The sequence below is a fragment of the Temnothorax longispinosus genome, chromosome 4 (genome assembly GCF_030848805.1).
Source record: "Temnothorax longispinosus isolate EJ_2023e chromosome 4, Tlon_JGU_v1, whole genome shotgun sequence".
Lineage (NCBI taxonomy): Eukaryota > Metazoa > Arthropoda > Insecta > Hymenoptera > Formicidae > Temnothorax > Temnothorax longispinosus.
In genome coordinates this window covers 13736497-13761743 of record NC_092361.1, presented here as the reverse complement: position 1 = coordinate 13761743, position 25247 = coordinate 13736497, and the positions used below count along the sequence as shown (strand labels likewise).

The following is a 25247-nucleotide window of genomic DNA, read 5'->3' as shown; positions in this document are numbered from 1 at the left end:
ATTAAAACAAAGTATATCCAAGTAAAATAACAATAAAAAAATTATTTTAAAATAATGTTAAAAATAAAATTCTAAACAAATTGTATATATATATATATATATATTAATATATCGCGAATTATTTTCGTTTTGAATTGTTTTCTGGATTCAAAGATATCTGTATCCATTTTATGGTAGACACAATGAGATACGCAATTATCATATTCAAGAAAAGCTCAACTTGGCGGTAACTCTTTAATTGGCTACCTGCAAACCTGCAAACGCTGAATTTCACATGTGCGGTTACCGCACGGTTCTCCTACCAGAACATTCAATTCTGAGAGAAATATATATACGCCGGAAATCATGTCGGAATTCAATATCAGCCCGAGTCATACATATTCACCGCAGCAACTTTCCTTCGTCGCATACATCGTTAATAGTCATGGATCAAGGATCTATTTATACAAGGATATTAATTTGTGCTAACTTTCGAGTTTTCATCAGAGGCATATTACGCACTGCTAACTAAATAACAAAATTACACTATACTAGGTATGGCAAAGTTGGAACGAAACGCGCATCATTTCGCAGCTTCTAATTAGCAAATCGAGACTACACGACTACATCCTCTACTTAATCTTCCATCGGCTCTCGTATGTCATTATAACTTCGTTTCAAACCGGGTCACCGTTTATCACTCTGTGACGTTAAAGGACGTAAAACACATTTTCCAACTGCTCTTGACGAAAGAAGCAGTAGCATGTTGCAACTTTTGTAAAAAAAAATAAAGAAAATGATGCAATATATTTATACAAAGCTAAGTAATGCGTTTGTCCTCTATCCGTATACATGACGCAAATTGCGTGTTCTAGAAAAAGTAGAGAGGTATACGAATATAATAGTAAAGCAGAAAATCTCAGGAAAATGCTTTTCTGCGACACGGTAACTGTAGAAAAATCAATTACAAAATACGCTATCGCTCCTTTTCTTCTTTAACATACAATAAGCTATTTTACGACAAAATGAAGAAAATATAAACTTATACACGGAAAAAGAATAAAGTTGCTTCAATTAAACGTCGACATCATGAGCTGCCACAAGCATATGTAGTTAATTCAATTGGATATTATTGGACCAAATATATAAATTATTAAAACAATTATCTGATGTTTTTTGTTCATTAATATTAATGTTGCATCAATAAATTTTATCTCAATAACACTGATGCTGTTGATACAACATCATTTTTTTTCCGTGTACCTAACTTAGTACTCTCTAAATCTGAATCAGTGACTATTACTGATTCAGATTTAGAGAGTATTATATTTATAGTAATTTACTAAACAATCGCAATATGATAAAATAAAAAATTACTAAAGTCTGACAATATTTTGTAGTAATTAACGTGCAAATATCTTCCGCTTGCATGAACGAGGGTAAGCGTGATATAATTTCGTTGTATCCCTATGCGCGTTGAGTCGATACGCCCTTTCGATCAACATTGTCCCCCGACCCCGACCACCATTACACAGGCTGAAAACATTTTCTACGCCGTATGTCGAGCGGAACTGGACGCTGGGCAGGGGATCGATGGCGTGATGCGGTAATGGTAAAGCCAAGTGCACGGTTATAAGCCGGAGCCCCTCTGTATTAATCCGTCCAACTTGCGACCTTTCCGCTTGTTGATGTGCTCTGCGAGAGCACACATCGCACACATCACAGCATCACGCGCACGCGATGCCTATATCGTGCCAATTAAATTCTACCTCTTGATTTGCGTCACAAAGCGTATTCGCGAGTAGTAAAAAATAAAAACACACGGTGTAATTCTGTTACGTTCGCACGCTACGATTTCGTGAAACGAAAAAGACCGTCCTGCGGGTCCTGCCCTGCCCCGCCCCGCCAGGCGCCACGTGTCAATGTGATAAAGGCTACGGTCAACGTGACGCTACAAATGCTTCGAAGCATTTGATCGACCAATCAGAAACAAGAATTTTACGAATTAACGAGTCAAAAAATGCTTCGAAGCATTTGTAGCGTCACGTTGATCGTAGCCAAAGTTATGCATTTTTCATCTTTCCATCTCGTATCGATGTTCCAACGCAATTTAGTCCGGATAGCTAGACGAAGCTTTCAGAGTTTGCGTAAATTTGGAAACGTTTTCCGATGAAAAAACGATGGAGAGCGAGAGGGGAATCTGATGACAAGGTAGCTTTCGCCGTACGTTGCTCTCGAGTCTTAAAGGGATATCGACAAAGCCGTTGCTGGGCTGAAATTGACGTCGTTAAACCACCCTAGTCATTAACAGTTTTATCGAATGGCATTAAATAGTGTTAGATAGAATCGCTGCCCGCATGATTATACCATAATACAACGTTATTATCGTATCGAAAAAAACGTTCTTATATCTCGTCCCTGATCGTCAAATCTAATTTCTTTTTTATGATGTGTTTAAATAGCTGTATATACGATGCAATAAATGCTGAACCTATCCAGCTATATATTTCGATTACAATGTTTTTTTCATGAAGCTACTCCGTATCGTACATATTAAATTTGCGAACTCAAATAAAATTTAAATTTTATTCTGATGTTAATTGAAAATATATTGTATGTCATAAAAGCCATTTGTCAAATATCACGAAAAAGATATATAAGACTGCAATGCGTAACTTTTTACCCGATTAGCGATAACCGATACGTAGATATTTGAAAAACGTGTTGCGCTCGTTCAAAAATAACTAATTTAAAATCGATAGGTAAAAATATACTCGCGCAAATTCAGGATGAGTAAGCAATATCTGTTATTTTGATGAAAAAAGAAAACAAAAAAACACGTTCTTTCGTTTCTCTGCTACGGTTATTTGACATGATCTTTGAAAGAATGCACTTAATGCAATGCATCAAGTCGCAGCGACGAGATGAGCAGATTACACACCCCGTTTTGCAATTTTCTAGAGAACAACTTGAAAGTTATGAGAGATGTAACGTGGCCCAGAGTTAAGAGTACTCGCGCAATACAACAAAGTGCTATTAGAGAACCGACTTGATTTCTGTTTCTAAAGTATAAAACTTTAAGACCCAAGATCTTTAATGCTCGTGAAATTTCTTGCAGAACAATAAGATTGTCGGGGCTGAAATGCCTTTCCCATAAATAAATTTATTCGTATACAAGAACGTTTTAAAAGTTTCAAAGGAATTGTATCATGACACTACCGAGATATGAGCTACGATTAATCGTGAAAATAATTTAGCAATTTATGAAATTATTGTGGGTATGAATACTAACCCACATTAACGCGGAAAATAATATAATGAAGCGTTATAGTAATCGGAAGAGGATTTATTTCATCGCGAAAGCTCTTAATCCGCGATACACGAGGTTTAAATTTACGATCCTCCTGCGGTTTGCAGCGAGCATACATAGTGAATAATGAGCAACGGTTCGCTCAGATGCGAAGTGATGTGTCAGTTTATTTCCATATCCATTTGCTTGTCCCTTGTATCTCTGTTACTTCTCATTTATGAATATTCTCCTGCACACATTTGATGTCGGCAGGTATGCACGCACTGTCAAGTTAAAGCTTCTTTTATTTAAACCGGTTACAAAGAGAAAAAAAATATTATGGAAAGACTTATAAATGCAAGTGCGAAACACGAAACTGTTTGCACACAAATTTACATCTCTAACTTGGCTATAGATGAAAAACAAGGTTCGCAGCAATCAGCGATTATTCAATTCAAATATTTTATTCCTAATGTAAATCGATGTTGTCCAAATTTTGATGGCAGAGTGATAGTGTTTTAGTATTTGATTCCAATTGAAACTGCTTACTGTAATTTTATTACGATAGATAAGTGTGATTTTTCTGTAGGTATACAATAATAAATTTAAAATGTATCAAATCAGTGAAAAATGACTTATTAATATAATAGTTTAGTTGTCTAAATTCACATACAAGTTCCTAGGAAATTTGGAATCTCCATTAAGACTGAGAGACCGAGGTGCTCCATGCTGCGCACAATTCGATTATTATCTTCGTTCACAGCTTCCTAATGTTGTTCGGGTAGACACTTTGCAAGTGTCTGTCGAAGAATTTGAATCTCTCATCGGAAAATTGATCGTATATCCGATATGTCAATGAGATATACGTCAATGAGACTCGCGAGAGAAACGCGAATTTCCCGTCTTTGTTTGTAATTGTCATTTGCGGTCGACTACAAATTAGGTCACCCCAGAATCCCACTGATATTGTTGGGTTCCGATGAATAATTGCTTTCAATATTGCAGAATTATCAGCTTCATTCCATTGTAACTGTCGTTTGTCTTCCATTTATTATTAATCACAAGTAGAGCTGTTTATCTTCTCAATGCAAAATATTATTAAGCTAGATGCTGATAATCAATGCAAACTATTGAGCGAGATGCTCATCAAACATTCAAAGAAAATATCTTTATCACGATATTTCATATATCTCGAGATATGGTTTTTACTAAAAGTGTAAATGCAACTTTTACTTTTGACGTTTCGACTATTATCCAATTTATTGCGCGAGAATATCAACTTGGGCAAATTTTTATTACGTCAATAAAACTCTATGATAATGTCGTGAAAATGGTAATTCTCATTGAAGTAATCATAAATTCGATCAATAAACTGATCAGAATGTTATAACGTCGGATAACGCGCAAAAATGTAAATGGTACTCTCGTCACGTTTTCTGGATGTTAAATCTCAAGTGGCGTTACAATGTGAATTCTCCCTCCGGTTTATAAACTTCTTGGCAGATAAATGTAATCTCACATTTTAATATTTAATGTTACTTACTACAACTTCTAAATAACTTCTATAAATAATTTAATTTAAATTTATAATTCATCATTAAATACTTCTTAATAATTATAATTATAAATAATAAAAATAAAATTTATTTTATTAAATATAAATATATATAAGAATTATTACTGAATAAGAGTGTAAAATTGACTCCTTGTCTCATTCTTTAGCGAATTCATGATCGCCGTTAAAGTAAATTGGAAAAGATAATATTGCTCGTCTGTGCATTTGATGCATTTGCTTTATTAAAGACCATATGGCACATAGAAAAACTTAAGCAGTAAGACTTAAGTAGTAAGCAAATTGATCATGCACAGTCAAGAATTCTCGAAAACTTAAGCTATTAGCCAATTTGCTTACTGCGCTTAGTAAGTTTTTCTATGTGGTTCACGGCTAACTCTTGTAACTATATGATATTTATTTTATAATCTTTGATCAAATGCAAATATACGTCTATAAATATAAGTTTTCCGCAGCAAAAAAAAAAATATATATATATTATATATATATGAAAAACGTAACTTCGTCTAAGTGTAGAAAGCAATGTTCTCTCCCTAATATATATATTATTTACGAAACATTCGGGAGAATATTACTTTCTACTTATTTGAACTAAGTTAACTAGCATAAGTTAGAACTGCCTCGTAAAGTACTCGGTGAGTATATATGACATAGGTTAATGGCGAATGAGTTAACATACGCGAAATTCGCTCTGTTTATTCCGAAAGAACGACCGCATTGCATGCGTTATAACGATTATTACGTGCTAAACAACGGTAGCAATATCGTAATAATTTCCTTTATTCGATTACAACCATATTCGAGAAATACCTTTTTAAAGAGGCAATTTTAACCGCAAAACTTTCGTACATGGCTTATATAATTCCCTTGTCATTCTTGTTACATTGACTTATTGTATACACACGAAACAAACAGTTTCTGACACTACAGATCGCTATACGCAAGATAAACTTGTTACAGAAAACAAAAACAGATAAAACTATATAAACGGTTTTGCTGCTTACATAGTTGCTTTGAAGCAAGAGTTATTCTGTAACGATCGAATTAACTTGAGCAAAATTCTGGTAATTGCTTTAACTATACTATTGTCGAACAAGTAATTCGTTTGTCGAACAGTCGAATATTAATTTAATTATTGCACGGCACGTTGCACATTCCCTTGGATATAAAGCCGACGTCGCGGACAAATCCGAGGTCTTGCACTACACTATGCATAACCTCCGACTACAGGAGACTTAAAATTTCAATTACGCAACGGGGAATGAATCTCGCAGCGCGCGTCAATCTCGGAAATTACTATGGCTGCTTTGCCCGTGTTTTGTTCCGTCTCAGAATTTCCAGCGAGATATTTCGCACAATTCTCCGTTGTAAACGGATTTCATCCGCGTAAAATCAATGATATATCGATCGATCGTGACAAATGAAAGTTCTCAGCAAAACATTCATGTGCTCAACTGCGTGTTAATCGATATGTAAACGAGCTGTTTACATAGCTAACGAACTGGCATTTCGGCATTGCTCGTTGTTTCTTATGGATGTCTGTGAAAGTTGGTCCCACTTTTTTTTTAATTCTAGAAAGAGTTCTAGAGTTCTCTATTGATTTTAGGAAGAGTTCCGTCATTTAAAATGACGAAAACACCATTTTGAAAATAAGGGAGGGGGGCTAATTTCTTATGGTGCGCGAGAAAACGTCGTATGTGTTAATTCGCTTAACAAGAGTACCAAGATAAGGATCGTCCCTGCCGCAGAGTCGGCTGGGACGCAGAGAGAGAGTGCAGTGGAGCAGATCGATGCTCATGGCGCCCGCCTGCCGCAGCCTCCGCAGTCCGGAGCCCCTTGGATAACTCCGTAACAGTCACACCAATCTGTAAACGGTGGGACCACCAACTTCTACACAATAGCTAAGTGCCACAATAGCTGAGCACTTTTCACTTAGCAGAGCGCGCGCACCTACCATTTCCTATTAATTCTCAATGGCTATTAGCGACTTTGATAATCAATAAGCAGCATTGTTAGACTCACAGCTGACCGTAGCAATAATATTCTCACAGTGGCTGCACATGACAGTTTTATCTCAACAGCCGGTAGCCTGATAAGTTTGATTAATCATTTATAGCTATTTTGCAGAACTGATAAACCAGGATTATATACTAGACTATATAAACTAGTATAGGACTGTGCTACGCGCCGTGGTGGCATAAACTCCATAAGCGCCGGAAATCGATGAAGTCGCATTGACAGTAGAATTTATGATAAAATTTATAACATATTCCCTCCTTTCCTTTGCACTAACTAAATAATTAAGTTCACGAAACGGAAAAATAATTGTGTAAGAAGATTAATGATCTACGTCTAATACAACGTTATATAGCTTCAAATATTGTTTGAGCAACTTTACCATCTAATCGAATCGAGTATAAGTAAACCTAACTACAATTAAGCGAATAAGAAATTGCCCACAATAACAATAAACGGTAAGATCTGAATTTCATTAAATTAAGCGTAGCGAACAACTATTTTAACCGGCTATTTCGTGTTCGAATATCGGGAACTTTTTTGGAAATTCATTTTCGCGTTGCAAATGCCAGAGTGCACCTCTCTCCGCGACGTAACTTTCAATATTTATTGACAAAATGGAGAAAGGCTTTTCTGACCTCGTCTGGCGGTACTTAGTTAAATCCGCTCTTATCCTTGTTGTACAATTCGATCTGGTGGAAAGTAACAATGTTGAAATAATTAGGTGCGTGGAAAACATAAAATCGAATAAATAAGATTGATTAAACAATTTATCTAAAATAAGAGTTTGAAAATGTAGTCAATCAAGTGTCACTTTTCACTTGATGTATATCTGTATCAAGCGCTAATCGCATTTAATCAGATTAAATATAATTATATTTTTGGCTCTCGACGATAGTCGAGTACATATTGAAGATAACTTTAATATTTTCATCGAAGGCATTTGAAAGTTACGCAAGCGGTATTTGCTAACGAGCTTTTGCCAGTTAAACGAGACATTGTTCGCTATTGTTGGAGTATAAAGCCAGGTAAACAAGACGCGTCGCAATTAAAACTGGATTAGTAAACTATGCATAATGAGATATGTAACAGCAGATAAATGGCATGATGTCGGGTGACAAATGAGGTGTATACTATTTTAGTTCATCTCGAGCTTTAATATTCCCTGGGCTCCGTAAAGCGCATATGTGCGCATTTTCTATAGTAAACACATACGCTCTATAAATAAAATGCGCACATATATGCTTTACGGAACCCAGGGATTATTAAAAAACATGTACAGTGACTCACGAAATTGATCATTGTTACGAATTTCTTCTAAAAATTCATATACGAAGATATCTGTAGCACGATCATAGATATTTGTTTGTTTATATGTTATGTTGATCCTGAAAGGTCGGTTTTGTCGGTTACCTTTTTTAAATTAATTATAGATAGTTAATTATAGATCATTGTTGTGTAATATATTTGAAAAGTTTCACAAGTTACTATATCTCAAATATAATCTATGTATCCCCTTTATGACTACTCGATTGTTCTTTATTCTAATAATTCTTTTCACCTGCAGTTTTCGACTAAATTAAAGTAATCAGGCTTTACTTTTATTTACTTTGCTTCAAATTTGATCCACCATTTTCTGTTTTGCGCTTTTTACACATCTTTTAATTAACAAAGATCATCTTCAAAGATTGATCATGGTCTGAGATCGTAGCATCAAAGAAAAGAAATTCAGAGATATCGCGTGTGCATTTTTTATATATGGCAAAATTGATTTTTTGTTTGATATATAATACAAAGACCTCGGCATAATTCAGCAGAAATCTTTTTTTCCCCTAACATAATATAGAAGCAGTCGTGCTTGAAATATTGAAAGGCATATTGACCTATATGGCAAATTATCTGAATAATGGTTGCCAAGGAATGTGAATTCTTTCACACTTGTAGGGCTGCAATGCGATAAAATATTGTGAGATTCGGTGCCCTTGCGGAAACCACGCGCGGACATAAAATACCATGAAAATAAACGTTCTACAGTTCAATCTCACATTTTCTCAAGATAAATGACATTTATCCGTGTGGTTAGCCTAATAATAGCGTATTTATTTCGAGCATCCCGTACATTTGTAAAAGAAACCCACGGCTGAGATACGGCTTGAATAGAGTTTGTGAAAGTATAAAATGCGATCGAGGAATATCCGACAGTGCGGAATGACTTAAATAAATCGTTGAATACGAGAACTAACAAAGTACTGACTATTACGTGTGTATTCTGCTGCGAAACTTTAACAAAAACCAGTATGGGAAAGTGACATGCTGTATTATCAGAAATTGCCTTTCTTTTGTAATGGTACTTGTTCGTGAAATTTATCACTGTTAAAACAGAGACCGATACATTCGACAATCATAACAATAAAGGGTCGCCCATGAAATGTATTCTGGGATGGTAAATATTGTTTTGATCATTACAGAAACATAAAGAATTAATTACTAATATCTGTAAGCATTATATTCTCTCACTCTTTAATATTTATGACGATTTGTATATCATCAATTTAATATTAAAATTATAAAACAATACAATAAAATATATGTACACATGTACATTTAACCATGTAAAATATTCAATATTTCAGTTCCAAGATGGATCGTTTCTGTTTCAAGATAAGCATATAATCTCTTGGCAGACTTGATAACTCCTAGGTAAGTTTTATGGTACTCTATCTTCATAAAAATCGTTATTGCTATTCCAGAGTGAGACGTAATGTATCCAAGGTGATATCTGACCTATAATAGATCAACATAAAAGTAACCGAATCGACGGTCTGATAAAAAATTACTGACGAGTGACGACCAAAGAAAATGTTAAAAATTGTCGAGAAAAGAAAATTCAAATTCTTCCATAAATTTCTTTTTCCACTCTCAATCTAACTTTTAAATAAGCAATGAACTTGGTCGGATGTTTCAGAGACTCGAAGGTGTTATGGTAAAAACCTGGACTCTTGCAATCCAAGCGGTCGTACGAGTTTTCGCCGAATCATCTAGTCGGTTAATGGAACGCCGCGAAAAGTTTCCGTAACTTTAAAAAAAAAAGGTTCAACTAGAAAATCGATTCCGGTTATAAAAATACCGTATTCATTTCAGGAACCAGTTAATTATCGCGCTCGTATTTATTTTACTTCGTCAAAGAGAATAATTAATCTTTGCGGTTGAACCTCGGGTTAAACTCTAGAAATTTTTCATCGATATTTGCCAATAGGATTTAATTCAGAAAAAATGGAGTGCAGACATTTTCGCGTTGATTGTCGTGCGCCGTTCTAATATTGCTAAAATACACGGACCAATTTTTCGGATTCGTGATGTTATTGAAAACAATGAAAACGAATTCGGGATCACCGTACATTGTGAAGGATCGGTAGCTCATGCACAAACTGTATGCAACACTGTGTGAATTCTGTTTACATTTTAAAATTGAAATGGAATTATTCCTGCGCTGTACGGGTCAGTAAGCCATGTCGCCAATATTCCAGAGTTAACTATCGCACATTTATTCGCTGAAAGAATACATCGCTTGTAATTAATTATTTAGAACATTCCACTTATCACACCGTCAATCGAATTATTGAAATATTCGTGATGCAACTTTCACTTATAAACCGATTTACGGAAAGTCTACAACACAATTATTCGATACTACTTCGCACATTCCAATGTGTTGAATTCAATATCGTTATTCCTATTCCATTCATTTTACTCACACTCAATTAAACTAACTAATTTAACTCTAATTAAACTAGCTAATTAGCTCATTGACCTAGTCAGTTAATAGTTTCATAGGCAATTTCGTAACTCGCAAACAGCTTGCGCAATTGTTCATCTTTTCCGGGAACCGATCAAACGGAACACGTATAATAAAGATGATCACAGATGAAATAGGACACGAACAGTATAATTATTGCGTAAACTTCCAGAATTTATGTACCTCGCATGTCGCACGTAAGCTCTAAAAGTTCTATATTCTAAATGCCGGCAATTCGTGGAAAATCAAGCATTCATTTCGATAAACGGAACGAAGGTAAGTGCCGTTATATCGACATCCCACCTACGTGGACGTAGCGTCAATGACATCGCGTACGACGCTTCGTCACGCCTTCGCGTAGGTCTGTCACCCAAGCAAGGTGAGTCAACAAATTTATGCGCGGATCACCAGTTGTGTCGAGGCGCGTGCATCAGCATTGACGAGAATAGATGAACAATGGACGAAAAATCGATTGACCAAAGTTGTCTCGCGTTTCCCACTACGATTGTCACTTCGAACAATTGCACGGCATTGTACGTCTGCAAAATACCGGCGATCAATGGCAATTTCATCGAAGCACGTCGCAGTTCGAGTCGAAATGGATAAAACTTTTTTTATCGAATTGGGAAAACTGACCCAGCTTCGAAGTAATCAGGTCATACACTTTTCCGCTGTCTACCAATCAGCGGATTCTCGTTCGTTGTTTCGTCTATTTCTTTCCGCGCGAAACGAACAGGGGATTCGCGCATTCTTTCGGAAAAACAGCGGTTATACGTGATCGTCATGTTAGGTGACGTGTAAGGAGATTAACGAGAATCCGCGACGGCTCAATGGAATACCGACCAGATGAGCTCCTTGAAAAAAGAAACGCAAGCAGGCTCCGTCTGACGTGTAATGACGTAACGCGTGTATCGCGACTGATGAGTCACTGAAACTATACATCATCTCGTATTCATTTTTCGCAAACTTGCATTTCACACATCATCGCATTACACGACATTGTTGAACGGTAAAGAAAGTGGACGCTGACGTATTTGTACAGGATTGCGCAATACTTCGAGCGGTTTTCTTCAAAAACTTGATGCGAATTTATGATGCTTTAACACTGCTAGAGAAGAGCAGTATAAAGAACAACAGAAAAGAGCAAGCAGAAGAAAAGCTATACGAAACTTTTTACTATTCTCTGTGTGTTGTGTCATTATTTAATTTGTTAGATATCTTCTTGTTAAAAATTGAAAAAGACAAAAATTCACGCTTAAAGATTAATAGCGTTTTTTATTGGCAGAACTAGTGCGCACTTAGTGCACATTAAAGTCGTTGTACACTGATTTAATTGATAAAATAGCCAATACATATTTTACCAAACAGTACAATAAAGAATATTAAGACTTTCGTGACTTAACCCGTTTATATTAAACATACACATTACGTTGATTTGTGTACAACGGCTTTAATGTGCACTGAGTGCGCACCAGTTCTGCCAAAGAAAAACGCTATAAGGCTTTTATCTTAGTTCATATATCTTTTGAATTACGTTTAGATCTTCAGATTCATAATTAAAAAACTTACAATAAACAGGTTTGGTCTCTACAAGACCGAATTCATCGATGAAAACGGTATCGAATTGAACGATGATATAAGAATCAGTTATATTTTTGGTATAATAATTTAAAGAATAAAAATCACGTCCACATGCGAAGCTCCTCGGCCTAAAAGTCAACCTCTCGAAAATTTTATAAATAATTCTATTTTGCTTCAAGATCGTCCATCGACGATGAGAAACGATTCGGAACGTTTTCGAGGTCCAAACAAGTTTCATCAGGAATGTGGTATTATTTTCGGTATGACGACCTGAAGAACTCTGAATATTTATAAATGCCGTGGAGAGCACGAGAGACCTGCGACTAGATTTATCTCCCTTGACATTTAACTGAGAGACATGAGAAAGACGCGTTATTGACGCATATATATAAACACTCGTGAAGTACCTTTCTGCTTCACGGATCTCCACAATCCTGAGATTCCCGACAGTTATGGCACATTATTCGCAGAATTCTGGATCCTAGCCAGATCGCTGACACGGACAGACTCAGAGTCAGATAACGCGAGCAACAGCATTTTTGCATTTAACCTGGATTATAGCAATTACCTACACGTTCAATCTTTTTTCATTATTTTATTCTGCACTTTTAATTTAATTCACGTTGCTTCATCTTTTCTTTTAATTACATATAGATTTTTGCATACGATTATTGTACGCTATATCGCTGCGATTCTATTTCTGTATGTTCAATCTCAGAAAAAATTCCATTCTAGAATATAAAATAAATATTATCGCTCGCACAATAATAACTGCGTACGCGTTTTCTATTTTTAAGCAACCGAGCCTGTCGGAACACATCAGTGATACTAATTTCTACACTCTCAAACCACACCAAAGCCACGTCAAACGCGTCAAACCCACGCGGCCACGACGTCTAGTTTAGAAAAGCACAATATGTTTAACCCAAATTTTTTTCCGTCCCGTTTTCGCATCCATTTTAACCAAGGCACCGCGAGCATTCTTCCTCTGCACTTTAATCTGCGTGCACGCAGGAAATAGTCGAGCAGCGAACAATTACTATTAGCCGGATGAAATATTAGCGCGATGGTCGGCGCTAAAGCGCGACGCTGTTTGATTTACGAGCATAGGTAGCATCTCTATTTCTCACACGGGAAATGTTTCTCTTCTCATAGCGACGATGCGAGAGATGAACTCGGGCTCGTTTAGCGCGGCTTGGACCAAGCGGTTCGCTTTTATGACGAAGATGCGCGGTATAGGTATAGCCCGGGAATTTCATCGAACATCGGCTCGGTTATCGAAATTGCAATGTCTACGTCGGGGACAAGGGGACATTGTTCACCGCGAGCATTCTATTAATTGGATGTTCCCGCGTCAAAGAGCGTATTTGCCTACAGAACGATCAGATATTCAATTTCCGTTATACTCAGCGCCGAAAGGACCAAATGCCGAAAAAAATCTTTGGGTTAATGATATTCGGCAGGAACACAAACACGCGACGTTCTACTACGTTTGGTAATATTAATTTGTTGACTCATTTCGATAATTCATCAAACTTGAGACTTTGTCTCTCATAATTAATTTCCCACTTACTTCACTACGGCATAAAGCCCTTTATTTACTTGTGGCATCGTATTTTTTGCATTTTGCTCGATGGGAGTTTGCGAAGGCGGTCTATTTTAAGCTGGGAAGAATGTTAAAAATCGATTGAAAGCGTGCTAAATATAATGACACTGTATGCTGATTTAATAAGTTGGATTGTATATCAATATAATGTTGACATGCATCCATGCAATTTTAATATAAAGAATTGACGAAATTTATAATAACAATATTTTACGTTATTAGTTTATTTCTCTCATCTTCATCATTTTCCAGTTTCAAAATAAATAAATTTACATTTTCTTTAAACAGAAATTAAACAGCTCTCTTGTGTTTTGTGTGTGTATGTGTGTGTTGCACTATGAAATACTTTAGAAATTATATTATAATTATAAGTTTATTACCGACATTTAATATGCGAATAATACCGTATTCGTTATTTAAATGTGTATTTCATAATACCTATAATCTATAATATAACAAAATGTAAACATGTGTATATTAATTTTACATTAAGATCGAAATAATCGAAATAATTAAAATATGTATAGATATTTAAAATCAAAATAATGAAAAATGGAAGTTGCAGAAATATATTGTCATATTCCACGTCTATAAGCGTTACGCTAATTAATGCCGACGTACTGCAGATGTGATCTGCGCAAGGAAGGCGCGCGTAGACGTAGGTATACGCATCGGGATGCGTGCGTGCGGTTTGCTTTTTATCTTAAGCCCCTTGCACAAAACTACAGCTTTGTCGGCAACTTTGTCGCTGTCGCTATCGCTATCGCCTATTGCGCAAGGGTCTTTACAACCGCATATTGCGTGGCAAAAGAAGAATGATAAGCGGATTTAATAAGAAGAATGATAACATTTTATTAGCATGAGAGATTATTCGTATATTTTTTCATGGTGCATGACTATAAGGAAACACTAGCCAACTTGTACGTTGCAAATGCATAAAAATGATTTAATTGTTTAATATTTATGATCGTGATATTATCCATGCATCTATAAGAGATAGCTTTTTAAGTCTATTCCAATTTTTCCAGATGATAGAAAGTAAACTATCTTTTTACTTCCATTTCCATCTTAATACGCACATTTGCGATGGAATCAGTGCGAGTGTCTTGAATTAGAAATTAAATAATTTCTCAGAAATCGTTCGAAAATATACACTACCGCTCAAAAGTATTTGCCACTTTAAAGAAAATTTTATTAGAGATGAGTTTATTAATAAAATTTTAATAAAAAGGTCTATAATTTGCTACATGTCTTTATTGCATAGGTAGTTACATGTAACTTAAACAATATTAAGAATTGATTTGACAAGAAAATAACATTATTTTAAATTTTCGCCTCATCAATGCATGGCTGATACGTTTTTTTATTACAGCCTTACACAGTTAGCATCCTGTTGATTAATTTTGTAATTGATTTTTGGCTTCTAAATACACCAACGTGTTCCGATAATCTCGGAAAATGTATTTATTATTTGAGATTTTTCATATACGCAAAATAATTACGTAAAATTAGGAAGTAAGGGATTAAGAGATAACAACATAACATAGTTTTGTACAAGGTAACAATGAGTACATGCCATGCAATAATCTCTACTTTAAAAGTTTGCTGCAAAAAACTAGAATTTTTTCTATTTTTCTTGGGGTGGTAAATACTTTTTGGCGATAGTGCATATTGTATCTCTACCAATACCTAGGTAATAAATTTCTTAACTGCGAGCATATAACGTCAAGATTAGAAATAGTTTCTAATTTTTCCTGGTAATATATGTCATGCGTACGTTTCACGTTAAATCCACAGAGAAGTTTACTCGCGTTATCACTTTGTAGTTGTAAAATTATTCGAAGCGATCACGTGCGCATCCACGATAACGACGAGTAACTAAATGACAAGATTTATCTCACTTTAATATTACGCTTGAAATTATCAATTCGTTTCTGACCACGGTAAATTGTAATTAATGTTTAATAACGTTATTATAGCAATTAGTGGAGCCCGAGCGACGCGCACGTATATGCTCGATGTCGTGTATGTGTTCGGAATTATAATTTAAATTCAATCTAACATATATTCTAATACATACTCATGCAACCTCGCATCTGCGAGCATGCAGCAAATAGTTTCCAAAAGAAAGACAGAGAGAAAGACAATGCGGAAGAAAAAAGGATTTTTTCGCGTTTTTATGTCCATTTCCACCAATGCGGATTACCTTTAATCCTGATTTAACTTACTTTTTATTCCTTTTTAGCTGTAAGACTTAGAAAAAGGTAAGAGGTAAGTTAAACGGAGATTAAAGTTAATCTACTTGGTAGAAATAACTCCAGACAACACGTAGGTCCCAAATTAGGACATATGACGTCTTGAAGACGTCATACGTCTCGATTTGGGGCATTATGTTCACTGGAGACCATCAGAAACGCTTTGCTCCGTTCAAATCGCGGCACCCCGTCTCTTTCTCCGCGAAAATACCGGTTTTATTAACATTACAAGTTTTTTGCAGCCGTATCGAGAAAGACGCGATGCCATCCCGCCAAAGGCGCATTGCGTGCCTCCCGAAGGCGCGCGCGTGTGATAAAGAGCCCGCGGTCGCACACGCTAGCGGCTCGGAGGAGGGCACTCGTGCCGCAGCTAGCGTACGCTTTAAACGAGAGTGGGAGAAGCAGGATCTCGGGGACCTCGTAACACATGTTATCGCAGCTATCGCAAGACCGCGAGTAGGTCGGGGGGTGGATACCTGAGCCCGGCAATATCAAATATCAGTCTCCGATCCGCACGTATTCAAAATAAACCGACGCACGCCGGCTTAGAGGTAGGTAACCGAGCCCCCCGCCACCGGGGGGCCCCCCTCGTTCGGTCCGTATATGCTCCGATACTCCGAATACTCGAAAACGGGGAAAGAGGAGGAAGAGGAGTCTCCACCGGGCGGGATCGCCGAAGGGCTCCTGCAGTGCAGTCCTGCAGGCCGCGCACGCTACGCAGGTGTGGTTCGCCGTGCCCTACATGTCAAAGGTGTGTGAGCGCGCGCTCACTCTCTCTCTCTCTTTCACTCACCTTTCGGCACCTCCTCGTCGTGGCGGTGGTTAGCATGCGGCTCGTCTCGCACCACCTCACGACGAATATCGCCCGGCACGATACCGCTGCCATTTCGTCGCCGCTGTTGAGAAAACCGGCTGCACCTTTCGTCTTTCGTCCTCGTCGACGCGAGGATGCACCCGCCGCACCACCGTTTCGCTCTTCCCTCGCGCGCGCACGAGTCTCGACGACCGACGGGGACCGGGGACAACAAACGTTCCGCCTGCCCTGCCACCCGCAGACCCGCAGTGCGCGTGGCTTGAGCGAACCGACAACCGGCTACGAGCGACTACCGTCCGCGACGGACGGGCGGCATCGGCGGCGCGCCGCGGACCCGAGACGCAGACGACGCAGACGTCGCAGACGAGACCCCGACCTTGCGGCGCGGCGGCGTGACATACCGCAATCCGCATGCGCGCCGTGCCGCGCTCGACGCGCATTGGCCGAGCGGCCGGGACGCTGCCGCTCGCGGCACGTTTGGATTTTGGAACCGCGATGACCGCGAGACCGCGACTCGTCCGCGGAGACGTTGCTTCCGGGATTAACGTGTTCCCTATTGTTTCCTATTGCCCGCGCGTCGCGCATACACGCGCAAGTTGTCGACCGACGCGTTGATGGAACTTCTATATATCTTCCTTTATTTTAGGGAAACAAAAAGACTCTTTAGACGTTCATTTCATCGACTACAATTGGCAAATAATCATCGTGACGATTCGACCATTGGTTTTGGTCCGATTGATCGTCAAGACGTTAATAATCTTTGATACTTATATATATAAGCATCTTATTTTTTAATAATTTAAATTAAATTATTAAATTTATTACCTCGGTCAGGGTTCGAACCTGGATCCTCCCTTATTCCGTGTAGGGCGTCGTACCAATTCGACCACTGAGGCATGTGGTAATATTTATCGCAATAACACACTGAACAATAATAAGATGGAGACACACCGATATTTAAGTCGCGGTGTAAAAGACTTTTGAAAACAATATTCTAATATTATGAATCTACTGTCTTCACGGTGCATTCTTATCCGATTTTTAGCGAGATTTGTCTTTGCAGTTTCAAATTGATGAATGGCATGTTTTTTCGCGACACGTACGTCGGCGTCGGTTAATAACACTCTTTCCCTGTAATGACTATTTATACCAAAATTAAATAAAAACTCGAGCAAATTTTCAAATATATGAACTAATCGATTCGATAAAACAATAGACGATCAAACTACGCACGCTATTTCATTCAATTTCTCGTCAACTATCCCAACCCCAGCAGGAACGTCAATCCCGCGAAATGTATCGAATCTCGAAGCGTATATCTCAACCACGGCGAACGACGATATGATAACGTGACGAGGCGAGGCACAGAAGAGATACCCAACTCCAAGAGAAGAGATAATGTCGTCCGTTGATAGAGATTACTTCTACTATTACGATTACGCTATTCAGCCTCGCAACTATACCTCTACCTCCACCACACACCTCCACTGGAATTCGCTGACTCGTCTCCTCCTGACGGTCCTGCTACGCATCGGCTTCGTCCTCGTTCAGATCGGCAGCGTGCCGGTCAACAATGTTAATCTGATACTCCTTCAAAATATGGTCGACCTGTGTTGCGTCACCGTTATGTACTTCCTAACGGGGTTTCTCGTCGCCTACAACGGCGACGTCGCCGGCCTGATCGGCGCGGGCCACTGGATCGGTGATCCAGCGATCGACAGAAACGAGGCAATTGTGGGGTGGCAGGCGGTGGCAATCGCCTCGGCGATTTGCACCACCGCCGTCGCGGGTAGAATGCATCCGGCGGGATATCTGCTGGTGGGTGCCCTCTTATCAGGTCTGATCCAACCGTTGCTCATTCACTGGGCATCGTTGGGATGGATGGCGGAGAACGAATTAGGTGGAAGGACCGTGACTTTCAAGGACCAAGCCGGCACGGGGATGATTCATATCGTCGGAGGACTCTCCGGCCTGATCGGATGCGTCGTCCTCGGTAGAAGAATGTTCAGATTGAGAGACCTGGACGACGCGAGTATCACCCCCGGCTCCGCGGGAACTGTTTTCGGAGGTCTACTGTTGATCTTCGCCGGGCTTCAAGTAAATTGGTTGAATGCTAATAGGATAGGATGCTAATAGGATCAAATTTTAATAGGATAATGCCCATTTCTGTCAATGCGGATTAACTTTAATCTCGGTTCAACTTACTTTTTATATTTTTCTAATTCTTAAAATTAAAAAAGGACGAAAAGTAAGTCGAACCGAGATTAAAGTTAATCGACATTGGTATTATAGAAATGGATATAACATATAACATAAGAGATATACCTCGTTTCTGATTATATCGTATTTAGAATTTACTAGCTGTTAATTGAACTCGGGGAAAAAATCTAAAGAAGTCACACTTTGGTCATTATGAAAAATCGATCGACATAAATGGAAAATATTATATGAAGTTCGCAAAAAAATACTTCGTGACGATTTTTTAGATATCAGTTCCACAGAAATGCCAGTCAACTGCATACAACGTTGCGTACATTTTCAGGATTTGTGCACGAGCGTGCACGACCGCGACAAGTACCGAACGTTCGCACGGGACCCGTCGCACGCGTACATTAACAACTTGCTAGCCGCGTCCTCGTGCACATTGATAATCGTGGCTCTGCACTTGGTCCTCGGCCGTGAGACCTTCAATCATTGGACACTAATGAGATGCGTTCAGGGGACGATCGCCGGCGTGGTGACGGTGTCGGCCGCGGCGAATGATTACTCGCCGCAAATAGCTATCGCATTAGGCTGCCTGGGAGGGATCGTGTTCTATCTCGTCTCCACGTGGATTTTTCGCAGCGCTCTGGAGGATTACTGCAACGTCGTAGGCGTACACCTCGTTTGCGCGATCCTCGGGAGTATCCTGGCCCCCTTTTGCTCTGTGCGCCTGGACGAGGATACCGTGACGATATTATTGAGTTTCTCCTGGCAATTAATCTGCTTGGCCGCGTTGCTGGCCTTAGTTGGTGCAGCGATGCTGCTGATCTTCGGTATGCTGGAGTGCTGCGGTATACTCCGTAATAGATCGGAATGCCTGAATCACGCGCGGGCCAACGCTGCTGTCGACAGAGGCCCGTCAAGGACGTTCCTGCAAAGAATCTTCTCCTCCGACAGTGGTTGCTTTTACCTGCAACCGGGCTCGACCTCCAACGCGGAACGTCATCCAAACGTCGACTCGAGATTTTGGAGGTATCGAGAAGGCGTGGATAAAGTCGAAGAAGGGAGGTCTATCGACACGAATAAATCGGATGCGAATGTCAAAATTGAAGATAATGTTACGAAGATTCAAGTGCCGGGTCGGTAAAATGTATAAAGTGCTATCTTTACTCAATATCAATATTACAATCGCAATTTATTGCTCAAAAATATTCTCGCGTTTTATCTCGACTATTTCTTAATATTTTTTATTAATTATTTTAGCACAATTGGTGAGCATATAATTAAAAAATAGACTACCTGAGCAGTCCTAGCTTTGAAATACGTAAAAAATAAATCGTTTCCGATCTTTCCGGTAATAGAAATAATGTATTTATAGGAGCAAGAGTAAAAAAAGCGAGACAAGTGCATACTTTATCTGGAAGTACTCCGATGTTTATCGAAGATCAAGGTGGTACCGGTGAATCGATTGGCAAGGATCTTATGGAAATTGGAAGGAAAAGATTTCTTAAAAAGGAAATAAAATATGCTCTAGATCCTATCGAAGAAATAGACGAAGAGCTTTCGAAAGAATTTGAAAGCAAAGAAACCAGCGCTCAATCTAATATCGACGGTTATAATGCTGGGGACAAAAATCCAATCTTGACAGAACGTTTTAACATGTCTGGGGATCGAAGGGACTTGAACGAATCAAATTATCAGCTTCGAAGAACTATAAAATTGATGAATTTACATCACGAATTTGTTAAGGAAGATTTGAAAGTTGTGTTGGGACCGAAACGCCTGGATTCTTCGTCCAGCGAATCGTGCGACGATGACACTGTCTTTGCAAAGACGCCAGACTTGAATGAATCTACGAGAGATATTGCAATAAACAATGACTCGTTGATTTACAGTACAAATGTATGATAAGTAACTGTGTCAGTTGCTGCCATGACGAGAAATTTGATTTAAGTACGCAGAAGATATCGACATAGAATGACGAAACGGCGAAGTTACTATAGAAACTATATTAATTTCCCTCGTACTGGAATAGTCAAGGACGCTGTGCAACTTTGAAAGGGAAAAAGTTGGACTATATATTGCTCTATCGCATCGCTCTAAATTATAGCGAGATATTAGTCTAAGTCTAAATACTTTTAAAATGTAACTATTTTAAAATTGTTTTCGTCCCAGGATGTTGATGCGCATAAAATAGCAAGACGTACCAAATGTGCCTGGAAAAGAACAAAGAGAATTGTGCGTATACGTGTAAAAGAATTGTAAATAGAACATATAAAATTAAAATGAAGAAAGATATAATTCAAAATATGTGTACTAGAAAAAATGTATCATATATATTGCATATAGTATCACTTCAATATGTCATTACAAAACGGTCCAGCAGGATTTTTGGTGCTTCTTTTATTAGAACTTACAGACTATTCGTACAATTATTACAGTATTTTACATTAGAATAGTCACAAGTTAAATAATTGAAGTGTCGTACACACATCCTACGCCGGTTTTCTTTAATCGCACAACGATAGCATTTTCTTTTCTTGGGCAGTCTATATTGGAATATTTACAAAACGCTCGCCATTTCTGTGCGTTTATACGCAAAATGAATACACCCGTGAAATTTCGTAGCAGTTAGTAGTACTCCATCATTGATTAATGACAGTAGTTAATATACAAAATGAGACAAAACAATTTTTAATTTAGATATAAAAATTCGACAGTACTCAGGCATACATAACTGTACTGTTTTTCTTTTATTATTAACAAAATTATTATTTCATTATTTTTAATTATTTATGAAAATATGAAAAAGATATAATAGAAAAATGTAAAAAAGATAAAAAATAAATAAATAGAGGATCAGTGATGTGGTAATGCTAATTCTGCTTACACGTGCGATTCTGATAAATCCCGCGAGATTATTACTTATCTCTGTTTGCCGTCAGGTTATTGTCAGGTAGTAGCAATCCGGACATTTGTTGCTACCGCCATACTGAACGAAATTAAGGATATTGACTCTAAAAATCCGATGTCGCGATTGATACATTATAATCGTAATCATATATACAACATTGATAAAATGGCACAATTCGACAAAACAGATCAATCAGTTGATATTATCATTATCATTAGCAACTACTATCATAATATTAACAATAAACTTTGTACATGATTTGTTAAACGTTACATGGCATAGTTTTAACGGCAGTATAAAAATGAAAACAAGTCGTACAAACATAACAAAAGATTCTGTCTAAATATAACATGATCCATATACAACATATCCAATGTAATGGCATCATCAGAAACATTCGTAATGTAAGATAACTAATATAGTGATGAAAACTGCAAATTAAAGAATTTTCTCCTGATCTTTACATCGTTTGCTTTGGACTCTTTCCTAACGGGCCATACACACGATATTAGTACACTTTTCTATGTAGAAAGTGTGGCAAGCAGATATTATATGCAGATACCTGCCATGAGATTCTTAAAATCTCATGAATTTGTTACAATGTACAATTAGATATGGTCACAGATACAATCAGTATTATTAAAAATATTTGTACATGTAGTTCACATTATTGGAGATGATATATATATACGTATAAGTGACAAATAAATATAAAAAAATATACGTATACGATAATCAGATCCCATCGTTATTCTCTCTTGACCAACAAAATCTCCTTGGGTCGATCCAATGTATATTCTTTTAAAATGCAGTAAAATAGATACTGCATGAATATCATTTCGAAACAAGCAATTCAATACACAAATGTAGATTCTGTACATTACTGTAAAAATTACTGTATAAATTATTTGGACTTACCCGCTGAAAGATAAGATTCCTATTCCTATTCTTTACAACATTTATCAATTGCACGATGTATCGCTGTATGCGATACACGATAATCGTGATAAATCTTAAATATTTTCACATATGAATAATCTCGTACAACTTGTCAGCGGGTAGTAATTTGCACAGTGTGCCAAATAATCGTTTATCAATCTAATAATCGCATGAGTTTCAACTCTGATAATGTTTATTATTGCAAATGGGTGTATGTTCGTCAACGCATCCGAGATCGATGAACATTCAAATTCATCTCCAATTCATCATACACACGAAATGTCCGTTTCAAAGTTTTACTCCATTTTATGTGTGTGTATATGTGTGTGTGTGTGTGTGTGTGTGTGTGTGTGGTACATCTATATTAACATCAAAATAATGCGTTACATCAATGTACAAACGGACGCGATCATACATCTTTTGTTGGCCTTTCCACCGCGGATACCAAGAATAAGTATTGTCAAAATATACATAGATTTCTTGTCATCATCATCATCATCGATCTTAAATATGTAACGAGAATTAATATACACTGTATCTCCGAAAATGGTGGACTTAAGAGAAAAGCTCTCAAAATCCCAAAATCTCACGCTCGCATGGACGATCATGGATGATTCATGCAAGAAGAACGATCGACAAACTGTCTGACTAAACAAATCTGGCAGTACAATTCATCGATGACCCTTACACATGAAGAATATACATTTCTCAAAACAACGTGATTTGGACAGTCTGGTATCAAGAAAATTGAATTTTAACTTTTTAAAATATTGCATTTTTCGCGCGCGCCAAAAAGAGTACTCTTCAATATCATTCGTTACAACACGTGTCTCGCGTTGATAGCAAAAATTCATTTATGCGCTCGGCACATTAGATATTATTTTATAAATGTCTACTACCGTGGACATCTTCCTTGATATACGAAATTTGTTCTTACATCATAAATTTATAAAAAAAGGTCTGTCTTTTTTGTAAAGAGATAGTTTTTTTTGCATAATTTTCAATTCATATGTATTCATCGGCTTTTATTTTGCCTAACTTATGCATGAGTAGATAGAAAGGTGCCTAATTATGATTGCTGGACTAATGAGCGAGTAATATCCCTGATCTCCTACGATGCGGTAACGATGATAATGATACAATAATAATAATACGACAGTAATTAATAATAATAAAATAAAGGAGATAATAATATAAAACTAGTATTATTTGCTTAACAATGATCGACAATTACAAGTCGGACTTTGTAAAGCCGCTTATATGACTAGCTTTTGCAGGGTCTCCAATTACATTAGGCCAGTTCACTGAGATAGGCCAGCATGGTCCTTCCTCTGAAGATGTGAAATCCAGTGGAGTTATGAATGTACAATTACTTTACAAGTCTTCCATTAGCAAGCGATGTATCTCGCTGACAGCGGAAGCGAGCAGCCGGGAAACATTAAAGTTTCATGCAATTGGCGTTTGCTAGGTCATCACAGTGTCGGTGAGGTCTTCCTTCAGCCATTGCGGGATCGTTCTAGACCCAAGTCGCTTTAATAATTTCACTAGAGCCGTGTTGTGGGATAAATAATATCTCTGCAAAAGACATAGCGTTTGCAAATAGACACGATTGTCTTATACAGCAAAAAAGAGAATTTACTACAAGGACTTTACCTGTAATAATTTGTACGATCTATCTTCCATCGGTGGGTATTGGCGACCTTTACTTTTACCGAGACATTTAGTGCGGTCTTCGTTAGTTACTTGACAAAAGAAACCCTTTTTCGGATCGTACCTCAAGTGCGAGGAGTAATTGAAGGCGGGTGTTATTTTTAGAAATCGTTGCAGTTCGTGCAGCGTTTCCACGGGGTTTTGCCGTAACTGTTCGCCATCGATGATGTGTAATTGTTGCGGTAAATAGAACGATAACCATCTCTCTAAATGTTGGGCATACTTTCCAGGATTTAGACACCTGCAATCAAATGCAATATCATGTTAAAACTTATGCCAGTTAAAATACACGTTATTAACGTTATGTTGCATGTTATGTTAATTAAAATATATATAAAATTATAGGGTGATATAAAGTTTCACAATTTTAGAATTCATCTACTTATTAAGGGGCCTATTCTGTAAACGTTAATGATTATATTACATGCTTGGCGCAGATATAATATGCCATAGAAAAGCTATACGCAAAGCACGTAATGATGTCGTTAACGTTTACAAAATAGGTCTCTCACTTTTAATTACTGTTACGAATAGCATCTATTCATATATTATTAGGCGAATAATGAATGTCTT

At 37.6% G+C, this 25247-nt stretch overlaps 3 protein-coding genes across 5 annotated transcripts in view; 1 reads left to right on the top strand and 2 right to left on the bottom strand.

Moving 5' to 3' along the window:
- The window catches only part of Mcu (mitochondrial calcium uniporter), a 62281-nt gene extending 45025 nt beyond the window's left edge, over positions 1-17256 (bottom strand). The window contains exon 1 of the mRNA XM_071774750.1: positions 16889-17256. Within this exon, the coding sequence (XP_071630851.1) occupies positions 16889-16981 (93 nt within the window). The 5' untranslated portion in view covers positions 16982-17256. The remainder of the gene's footprint in view (positions 1-16888) is intronic.
- Positions 17257-17856: 600 nt separating this feature from the next.
- Positions 17857-21342, top strand: LOC139812311 (signal sequence receptor beta). The gene is made up of 3 exons (XM_071777027.1): positions 17857-19006; positions 19452-20250; positions 20490-21342. Exons 1-3 carry the CDS (start codon positions 18308-18310, stop codon positions 21017-21019), a joined length of 2028 nt encoding a protein of 675 aa, XP_071633128.1. The 5' UTR covers positions 17857-18307; the 3' UTR covers positions 21020-21342.
- A 1926-nt stretch (positions 21343-23268) lies between these two features.
- The window catches only part of Sfl (N-deacetylase and N-sulfotransferase sfl), a 271277-nt gene continuing 269298 nt past the window's right edge, over positions 23269-25247 (bottom strand). For all 3 annotated transcript variants that reach the window (XM_071777022.1, XM_071777021.1, XM_071777020.1), the window contains 2 exons: positions 24618-24915; positions 23269-24539 (listed from right to left, as the gene is read on the bottom strand). In XM_071777022.1, coding sequence (XP_071633123.1) covers positions 24429-24539; positions 24618-24915 — 409 coding nt within the window. In that variant the 3' untranslated portion in view covers positions 23269-24428. The remainder of the gene's footprint in view (positions 24540-24617; positions 24916-25247) is intronic.

Excerpts from the sequence above, each read along its gene's own strand:
- LOC139812311 (XM_071777027.1), top strand. The coding sequence starts at position 18,308 with ATGTCGTCCGTTGATAGAGATTACTTCTACTATTACGATTACGCTATT. Across the intron at positions 19,007-19,451 it reads TGATCTTCGCCGGGCTTCAA|GATTTGTGCACGAGCGTGCA; the intron begins GTAAATTGGTTG and ends GTACATTTTCAG. Across the intron at positions 20,251-20,489 it reads TACGAAGATTCAAGTGCCGG|GAGCAAGAGTAAAAAAAGCG; the intron begins GTCGGTAAAATG and ends ATGTATTTATAG.